Source organism: Phoenix dactylifera, chromosome 1 (assembly GCF_051530095.1).
Source record: "Phoenix dactylifera cultivar Ajwa chromosome 1, Ajwa_hap1_PhDact_Kaust_v1.1, whole genome shotgun sequence".
NCBI classification, from domain to species: Eukaryota; Viridiplantae; Streptophyta; class Magnoliopsida; order Arecales; family Arecaceae; genus Phoenix; species Phoenix dactylifera.
This window is the reverse complement of record NC_143190.1, coordinates 3,759,486-3,769,877: the sequence shown is the minus strand read 5'-3', so window position 1 is coordinate 3,769,877 and position 10,392 is coordinate 3,759,486. Positions and strand designations below refer to the sequence as shown.

General features: G+C 33.4%; 1 protein-coding gene across 1 annotated transcript; it reads right to left on the bottom strand.

Moving 5' to 3' along the window:
* Positions 1-16: 16 nt before the first annotated feature.
* On the bottom strand, positions 17-5,019 carry LOC103709821 (putative UDP-arabinose 4-epimerase 1). Its single transcript, XM_008795329.5, has 11 exons — positions 4,858-5,019; positions 3,878-4,032; positions 3,340-3,464; positions 2,915-3,028; positions 2,660-2,767; positions 2,472-2,563; positions 1,673-1,814; positions 1,317-1,411; positions 1,075-1,204; positions 741-885; positions 17-487 (listed from the first exon to the last, which is right to left on the bottom strand). The coding sequence occupies exons 2-11, from the start codon at positions 3,936-3,938 to the stop codon at positions 246-248; spliced, it is 1,254 nt and encodes a 417-aa protein (XP_008793551.3). The 5' UTR covers positions 3,939-4,032; positions 4,858-5,019; the 3' UTR covers positions 17-245.
* Positions 5,020-10,392: the final 5,373 nt, after the last annotated feature.

Below are 10,392 nucleotides of genomic sequence, written 5' to 3'. Positions count from 1 at the left end.
AATACAAATACGAGGATGGCCATCAGCTTCAATCTTTATTAAATTTGTTGTCCACGTAAAAATAAGAAATGAACAGCTCCTACCACCATGTTACATATGTAAAAATAATAAATGAACTGCCCCTACAACCAAATAGATGAATCCTTCTATGCGCCTCATTACCACCACTCTTCTAACTAAAGAGCCATAGATCAAGGAAGAGCTTATAAATTTCGATACAAATAAAGATGGTGCAAAGAGCCATATCAGGAAGCCATAGCCCGTGGCGAACCATAGCCATTCCTATGTTCTTTCTGCCATCTCCATGCAACACCAAGGCTCTCCAGAAGGTCTGTGTGTTTTGCTGTCCAGTTCAATTCACGATTTATCTTGGACGGGTCACTATAAACTTCAGCATAATCGCCGGGACGGCGGCTAAGGTAATCAACCTTAATGTCAACCCCAGTTGCTTGCTTGCATGCTTCCACAAACTCTCTTACTGATCTACCTGATCAGTAATGCAAAATGAAGTTAGAAATTACTGGATAGAACTAATATCCATTTATGGTGACATCTAATTCAAGAGTCTATTATTTAGAAAAGAAAAAAAAAACTTGCAAATAAGAATTTAACAGAAATCTCAATAAAACAAAACTAAGAAACATAAGTACAATGCTCAATAATTATTAAGATATGCAGTCCAGAAGACCACTGGAAATGTAAATGCAAAAAGGAGAGAAGAAAAAATGGCATAAGGGGACCTTTTCCTGTTCCGACATTGTATATGCCAACTTTATTTGGTTCTGCCTTGTCAAGGGCTTTCACATGAGCATCAACAAGATCAGTGACATCAATATAGTCTCGTATACAGGTTCCATCAGGCGTTTCATAGTCAGTTCCTTTAACCTATAAGGCAGCCCACATATCATCAGCAACAAATCTGAACATAATGCCATTTCCTTCTCTGTACAAGTACTTGAATGTTATACACTTAGGAACTCTTGTTTTACTAACAAATTTCACAAGATATGACGGAAGGATTAGAAATAGCAGTATACTGCATCTTTATATGAAGAGAATAAGTAACCACCGTACCTTCAGACCTGGAATAATTCCTAAAGCTGCATCAAAGCATGCACCAGAAATACGTCCATGCTCTCGCAATTCAGGTCTGGGAGCTTCGCCTAGTCTTCCCTCTGGATCAGATCCAATGACATTGAAATATCTGAAAGCAGAAATGTGAACTTAATCTCTATTTTTGTCAATTAGGCAATCAATTTCTTCTTCACATAGGCATCAGATTTAGTGGTTTCATTTATATTTCAGAAGCAACAGACCTTAAAATCATTACGGCCATGTTTGATTTCTTTGAGAAATCCAAAATGATGTCCTCAGACATTTTCTTAGCCTTCCCATATGGGTTAATCGGAAACTGCACACATGCACAGAAAAAATCAGTTCAAAGAACCTAAAATACAAAGCTCAATCTTTCAATGCATGGTTTATCTTATAGACATTCTGCTTCGTATTGTTTGACAATTGGAAATAACTTAAAAGAAAAAAGAGATTTAAGTAACAACACGCTATGATTTCATATTCTTTCTAAAAAAGCTAGATGACTTTAAGCCAATGAAAGGAAAAACTCCAATGCATAATCGATCTGACCAAATACTCAAATAATTTCCTACATAACCTGAGGAGTTTCTTCTGTGATGGGCATCTTTTCAGGCTCTCCATAAGTTGCACATGTACTAGAGTAAATTAGGGTTTTAACACCATAGGCTGCCATAGCTTCTAGCACAGTCAAAGTATTCGATGTTATATTGTGATAGTACCTGTTGAAAAATAGAATATGATAATAAGAAATTAGTAGCACTGATGCTGAATTTCCAACATCTAGATTTATCCACAATAAACAATCAGTTGCAGTATCTCGTGATACTAAAATTAGCAAATTTAAACAAGTAATCAAATCACTAGGGGGAGGTGACAGGTGAAATCATGATGCCAATCCTGAATGCAGCAATAAATTTCACATGCAGTCCAATTTTAAGGATTAGGACCCACAACATATGGAGCATAGAGCATTTCAAACAATTAAAAAGCTTCTAATGCCATGCAACAAGAACAGCCAATCGCTATATGCTTCAACAAACCAATGATCTTCTACAAATAATGTCAAATTTATTAAAAAAAAAATGGCTGACAAGAAACTAAAAAAATCTTTTAATTAATCCTAAAAAATAAGCCTGGTGTCTGCAGTTTACAACTAAACAACCATCATGCTGTTTAAAAATATGATAGACAGAATCATGGAGCTTCATTTTGTGGCTCAATCCAATATACCCTCCTCCACCAAATTATAAGGATTGAATGAACCAAACCACCAAATTATAAGGCTTGAATGAACCAAAGAAACAATCCATCCCAATTGTTTGCTAACCTTATGATGTCAAATAAACTTCATAAGGAATATAAAAAAAACAGCATACCTAAGAGGTTCTAGCGTGCTTTCACCCACATAAGCCACAGCTGCAAAGTGCATAACAGCATCAATTGCATTTTCCGCAAATATTTGTTTAACCTGAACATTGATTAAAAAGTCAAACTCTTAAGTCCATTCTGGCAACAATAAATTTTTATCAAAAAAAGGATAATCGAAAGGCATGTGATAACATACAGCTTTTGCATCTCCTAGATCAGCATATATAAATTGAAGTCTTCCAGGCTCTGGGAATCGTTCCTGGAGAACCTTAATGGCCCCAATATTTCCCCTAGAAAGATTATCCTGCCATATTTGAATAAGAAAGATTAGTGATTTACAGGAGAAAAGAGTACCTAAGCTTTGATTTAAAACAATAAGAGAGCAGAGAAGAATGAAAAGAAAAAAGAAAGAAAGAAAGATCAATTACATATGCTAATAATAGCGAATTACCACTATAGTCACTCGATATGAGTCCTTTAATAGTCGAAGTGCAGCATGTGAGCCTATATAGCCAGCACCTCCTGTTACTAAGACATGCGTCACCCCACGTTCGTGGATGGAGAACTAAGAAGATGCAAGATCAACCAAATAAGCTATCAGGGAAACATAAAAAAGAGAAGCATAAGACAGGACTTTATATTGCTACCATTCAGGAACAACTTTTATGCAGTCGTGTATTATGACGTCCCTAATATATAATTTAAACAGCTTCTGCTGCTGGCCAAATCCTGGCCTTATTTAAAAAAAATCTAAGGATGCTTTTAAAATAATTATGCAGCAACTCTAATTGCATAGACGACAACAAAAGATTAACATACCAAAAGATTCTGATACCAATAGGCGCAAGGACAACAGGATGGAGTTAAAATATGTACCGGGCTTATTTCTCTATAACAAGGAGTTTGTTTCAGCACAAGTATGCACATGACTGTCAGAACAGCAGCCACAAGAATTTTATTGAGAAAATGAGGCTTGCGTTTTGGATCGGAGTAGTCCATTTCTGAGAAAGAATAAGAATAATATTAACAAAGAATTCAACCAAGTAGAAGAGACAGCAAAGAATATCCTCATGCTTGCAAATGAAGATGCTCAAAATTAGCTGCTCTTCCCAAGTACTTAACTATACGCGAAAAATACAACGATATCAGTTCTTTTGGAGCACAAACCATAAACAGCTTGAAGAAGGAAATGGAAGAGTAGGTTTCAACCATACAGATATTAAATTTGCAGAAATCATAAAACGTTGGAAGCACTAGAAGCGCAAATTTGCTCGGCTAAAAAGGAAATTAATAAGCGCAAAGGCATCATTAGTCAAAACATGAAAACTCAATTTCATGAAACCAGAATTATCAACTTAGATCAAAATGCAAGTTAAATAGCCAACAACAAACAATAGTAGGGATCAAACCGAACCTGAAAAGGACCAAGGTCTGACAGACCTAGTCCCAGGTCTGCTCCGGTTGGCTGGTAGCATTCTAGCAAAGTCTCTCAGTCCAATGAAATTGAACACGTCTCGTGAGATAAAACTCCTTCTCCTTTGTGAAGCAAATTTTTAGCCAAACAAAAATCTGTGCCAACAAAAACACCACCAGAGATCAATCCTAGATGTTCAAAGTTCAATCTTCAAAAAAGGGGCTTAAGACGCTAAAATCAGAGGTAAAGGCAAAAGCATGCAAATTCCTAAAATAAATTATTAAGATAATCGGACCCTAAAATTTCAATTATGGAGGAGCCTAAGGCGATTTCCCTAGAGACATCTGCGAAAATAAGAAATAAAAAAAAAAGAATACCAAGAAAATTAGCATGGCCCAGAACCCTTAAGATCACAAAAAATAATTTTTTTTTTTAAAAAAAAAAACAATGCAAGCGTCTACGAACAGATCTCACATATGATCATGTTACAGCAGTCAGTAGAAGAGAAAGAAACCATTACATAATTGCCAAAAAAGAGGACACCTGAAAGCAACCAAATAAATTCAGCAACCAAAGTAATTCAAACAATGTCAGCTAAAGCGTAAAGGACACCTGAAAGCAACCGAGTAAGGCATGACCTAATGAAAGAACAAAAGGTCAAAAACGATCACAATAAATTTCCCCAAAACTCGATTTTTCCAATATAACATGAAACCATACAAAATTAAAAAAAGGCACCACCTTTAACCTCAGTAACACCCCCAAAAGTAAAACCCCATCCAATTCTGCGATCTCCCCAGCAAATAAATGAGTTCCGACAAATATCACAAAAATGAAAGTGAAGAAAGTGAGGGAATAAAAACAAAATTTTAGCGAACCCAGAAGAGAGCAGATCGTGGAACCAAAATCTCATCCCCACAAGGCAATGAAAAAGGTAAGAAATCGTTTAAAATTTCAACATGGGAGGCGAACTGCAGTACCTGGGAACTGGGGAGACACAGGGGAACAGGGGCGAAGAGATGGAGATATGGGAGGTGGGCGTTGGAACCTCGGCGGGGAGGTCCTTTTGAGGTGTATGTGAGAGAGAGAGAGAGAGAAAAAGAGAGCAAAGGAATTGATTCCGCTGGGTTCGCGGCACCTTCTCCATGGTTCATACGACGGCAAATAAATTTCGGAAGCGGGTCCCGCTTTCGTTGTCTTTGGACTTTTGGCATCCCCCACTTTTTTCCTTTTTTATTTAATATTTCTTTCTTTTAATTATTTTCCCATACAATTAAATAAATTGAAACCTGCTGAGCTTAGGTGGCATGATGCATGTCATGGAGTCATCTTCATGTTTTGAACTAACTTTGTATAGAAAAGTTTAGTAATGGGCCCCTTCTCAATTTTTGCCATGTAAGTATTTTACTTATAACTAATTGTGACTGCAATTGGTATTTGGATGGATAAATAGGCGGGATTGCACATTCCATGAATTATATTTGGTCTCTTAAATTCATTCGGAGAATGAGTTTGAAGCTTGTGAGGTTCCTCGATGCGTATATATTCTTATGGTGGTCACAATAACTTGCGATATAATTCATTTTGCTGTTGTTAAATAGGATATAGTTAGTTTAGGAAGCTCCACTTAGATGAATTATGTTTGCGTCGACTCAGATGTTCTTCATCAATTTGCTTTCCCATGACTGATAGTCCCAATGAACTGTGCTTGATGCTTCCTCACCATGGAGATGTGCAACTTTTCATAATTTGAAAGAATCTATAAAGCACTCTCTTATGCATTTTATTGTTTAAGGTATCCTTAAACAAATATCAAGTTTATTATTGTTATATCCTATTCACAACAAGAAAATATTTTAGAATCTCACTCGAAAGACTCACCTAATAAACCAGGTATCTTCTTATTGATCCTTATATGCAAACATTTTACAAGGTTGTGATAAAAGGATATATGGTTTTCTTTTTTTGATATTATCATAAAAAGGATGATAGTTGAAGCACAACATCTACAAGGGTACTATTACCTACCTTGTTCGGTTCCCCTTTTTCTTTTTGGTAAAAGTTCTCCGATCTTTTATGTGATATGTGGTTGGTGAAATAAACAAGGGGATGGAGGAGCGTTACTCATAGTCATCTCATTCTACAACACCAAGTCAACATTTGTAGACCACCCTATTATTGGTAAGAAAAATTAGATGTTGATGTTTAGCGTCTTTCCTATTGGAATCTCACTCGCATGATTGAATATTTTACGCCATATGTACAAAGGCATAACATTTATGAAACATGAAAAATAAAATTTTAATATATATATATATATGTATGTATGTATGTATGTATGTATGTATGTGTGTGTGTGTGTATATATATATATATATATTATAAGTAAATATTATATTATTTGTTTTCTTTACCTTATATTTGGTTGGGGTTATGAGAGAGAGGATGGATGGCCTTCATCCACCGTTTGATTCAAAAAAATTTAGAAAAGACAAATGAAAAAGAGAGATTGTCCATCCATTTTGGTCCACCAATTTGTACCCTTCTAAATTGGAATGATGTAAGGAAGGAAGAATGAAGCATATAAGAGATGGATTTCTACGTTGTTAAAATTATCCCGTACTAATTTTTTGACAAAACTCTAACACCACTTCTATTTTTCTATTTATATTCACTATTTTAACTATTTGTATAATAATTAATTAACTACTTAAATTAAATTCTAAATTAATTACTTATTTATATAATTAATATGTATGAATAAATTAATTCGTATATAATTAATTTGTAAAATTATTTATTTAATTATATTTAAGAAAATTTAAATATTATATTATTTATATAATCATAAATTATTAAGATTGTAAGTTTATATATTGCCCCACTTCTTTAGCATAAATAAGTGTCGTAAATCGATAATAATAGTACTTTTGTATCAAAAATATAGTTTAGCAAAAATACCACACAAATATCATCCATCCTTACTTTTATTCCTTCAATTCTTCTGTACCAAATAGAGGAGAAAATTATTTCCACCCATCCTTTTATGTATTATGAAACATATAGGAAGATGAATGGAAGATCCATTCATCCTTTTCCTCATCCATCCTTCCTCCTGTATCCATCCTTCCTCCAATCCATCATTCATACCAAATAGAGGGTAACACGATAATTGGGTATAAGTGATAAATAATGAAGTATCTTACTAGTATCATTATTAAATATCAATTATATAACTATTAGTTATATGTATATAATTGATATAAATATCATTGATACTTGAGAATATTATCTAGCTAAAATAAAAAATATTAAATTTATCTAAATTCATGTTACCATATCAGTTTAGATATCTGATATGAGTTTCTGCTCAGCCATCTTAAAGTTCTTACTTAATGTACAACAAAAATTTAGCTATTGAAGCCTTCTATTAATTATAATTTATTACATTGTTATATTATATTTCAAGAATAATTGGAAAAAAAATGTACCCCACACATCAAGTGAGGTCATTCGACTAATATGTTTATAGTATGTGAATTGAACAGTTTTCTGTATTATTTTTTTAATATCTTTTGCTTTATAAATCTTCTAATGTTAGACACAAGTCATCTTAAACAGCCGACTTTTTGAGCATATGTTCTGCACAAAAAAGAGCACTTGAATCAGAACAATCTATTTCCCATGGATCAACAATTTTTAATGATCCGTTGAAATATTCTTTGGAATTAGAAATCATAAAATAAATTATCATAGTCATATATGTGTCAAAGAAATCTTCTAAGAAAGAAAAGAAAAAAAGTATAAACGAGATTTACTAATATTTAGTAAGTCAAATGAAAACTTACTAAGTTGAGCTCTCCATTTGCTATGTGGGCACTCGTATTAATAATGTCATTAATATAATATTTTATTTTGGACAACAAGTAGAGTTCTAATACCAGAGAAAAATAGGTCTATAATGATCACTTATTAATAGATACTTGTTATGAATGAGTATTATATTATCTATTATTTTAATGAGTGAGTATAAGTGATGGATAATTAAACATTTTACTATTTTCAATATTAAGCATCAACTATACTTACATGATTAATATAAGCACAGTCGATACTTGAAACATCATCTAGCTATAATGAACAAGTATCATTCTTATACAAACTAATATTACTATATCAATTTAGATATTTAACGAGAGTTTCTGCTCGACCATCATTAAAGTTTATTATCTAATGTGCAACAAAAATTTTGTTACCAAGGTCCTCTATTTACTCTAATTTGCTACATTGCTCCAAAAACAGTTGGAAAAGGCGAACTCACATAGATATGCAACCGGTATTATTAATATTGGTATTGATGATGAGAGTTACTACTCACCTATCATCAAAATTAATTACTCAATGAAGAAATAAAAATTTAGCTATTATAATTTTCTATTTATTTATTATATTAATATATTATAATTTAAAAATAGTCTAAAAAAAGGAAAAAAAAAGTATCATGGATCTTATGGGGTATTACTAGTGTGTGGGTTCTTTAGTGCTCTCAGGGCTCGATGACCCCAATCAGTTATTGTGCCCATGTGAGGGTTCTTTAGTGCACCACATCATTGCAAATAAATATTAATACCATGGATGGTGATGGCTTGCTTATCTTGAGGGGCGGGTGGATGGCCAGCGCTTCCCTGGTTGTCAAAAGTGGATACCTTGGTGGAACGTTACCAAGCCGGTTGGATAATTTCCTGTTTCCTGTCGCTGGACATTTTATTGTATATTTAGATGGGCTCGCTGGACCGGATGCCTCATGCATGGATACGCTCGATGGGAATGCTATCGGGTCCAGCTGGCACTTAGATGGCGCTGGAGTGACGTACTCATACGTGAGGTAACCCACGGATCGAGAAGGATATGAGCAAAAATTTCTACCCGCATCGAACATTTCCTGGTGGAAGGGAGGCCCAGTGGAAGCTGCTACTCGGGTGAGGTCTTCTCTCCCCTCCTTCTATTTCTTAGCAAAAAAAAAAAGGCATTAAGTTCCAACTCTCTTCTTTAAAAAAAAAAAAAAAAATTAATTTTTCTCTTCTTTTTGAGTAATGAATTTTTGTTTGGCTGAGTTTTGCCTTATATTTGCAGTCCTAGATCTTATCACTTTTTTACATAAAAGAATAACCAGTCTTCTTTCGCGACATTGATCGTTGGATCATACTTCACATGGATCTCGGAGCACTCCAAATTTTTTAATTTATCAGCATAGATCTCAAAACGGTTGTTACATGATTCAATTATGAATTCGTGCCAAAGTAAGATGAATTCTTCTTTCGTGCGAAAGATACAACCCCTATTCCTCTTCGATTGCGTTATAGAAGATTAAGGTGCAACTCTTGGACGAGTTCCGGTACTCATGATTATTTTATACAATTTCAGAATAATGTAGAATATAGATCCATATAATTTAAAGAGCAATATTTTAAAATAATAAAATATAACAATTTTATATTATATTTAATCTTTTAATAAATTTTAATATTTTAACAAAAATATTTATCATTTTAACTCAATTCAACCGATCGTCTTGGTGATTACGTTAGTGGCTCAGTGGCCTGACCCTTTAGTAGGACGTGTAGCTATACTTTGTACTAATTTTTATATCATTCAGAACTAATGTATATCCACCGTAGAAAAACTATCGATACAATGCTCTTGTTTTCTTAACTTAAAGTCCTTAAATTAACTTAACAATAAGTTATTGTTCTTACTTAAGTTAGGGACTTCTAAGTAATTCCACAATGACCGAGTGTAAAAATTATCATACTTATTAAACCCCAATTAAAATCCAAACTTGGATCAATTGGTCCGACCAAATTATTCTAAAAATATATTTGAAAACAAAAGATATAGAAAAACTAGATTCAATACAAGAAAATAATATGCATGATTTTTGATGGATTTTTAAATTTTTATTATTACTCTTTAAAACATATAGATCCACTTATATATTACTCTTTAGTTGTAGGATAGATAAAAATAATCATGAATCATTTATATTTTTTAAATAATGTAAGAAAAATTATACATGTAAAAAATAGTATTGTTGATGTTTTTAATTATTCTAAGCAGTAAAGTTACAAAAATATAAAATGAATGAAATGAGTACTCATTTTGTAAAAGAAGGGACGATTAAATAATTTTTCTTATTATGAAAAGAGCCAATTATTAGACATTTATAACATAGTATAGTAGTTTAATTTCACACATCTATGTGCATCAAGTTATTTTCTGGTGGTTTATATTTTGGCACAACCAAGATATAAACACAGTAAAAAAAAAAAAAAAACTACATACCCGCAGCTTAAGCGAAGGCTTAGGCGCTCCTACAACACCATAACCTAGTGGGAGAACATACGTAAACAAAACTCATGCAGCAAATTTAATGAGCCTAAAAGAAGGGTGGCGGATGGGGGCAGTCAAAAGGAGTAGGGTTTGAAACCAAAGCCTCCGAGGGGCAAAGCCAGCTC

Coding starts and splice junctions, on each gene's coding strand:
- LOC103709821 (XM_008795329.5), bottom strand. CDS start 3,938: ATGCTACCAGCCAACCGGAGCAGACCTGGGACTAGGTCTGTCAGACCT. Junction 1,815..2,471: donor AGCACGCTAGAACCTCTTAG/GTATGCTGTTTT, acceptor ATTTTTCAACAG/GTACTATCACAATATAACAT. Junction 886..1,074: donor GAATTATTCCAGGTCTGAAG/GTACGGTGGTTA, acceptor GCTGCCTTATAG/GTTAAAGGAACTGACTATGA.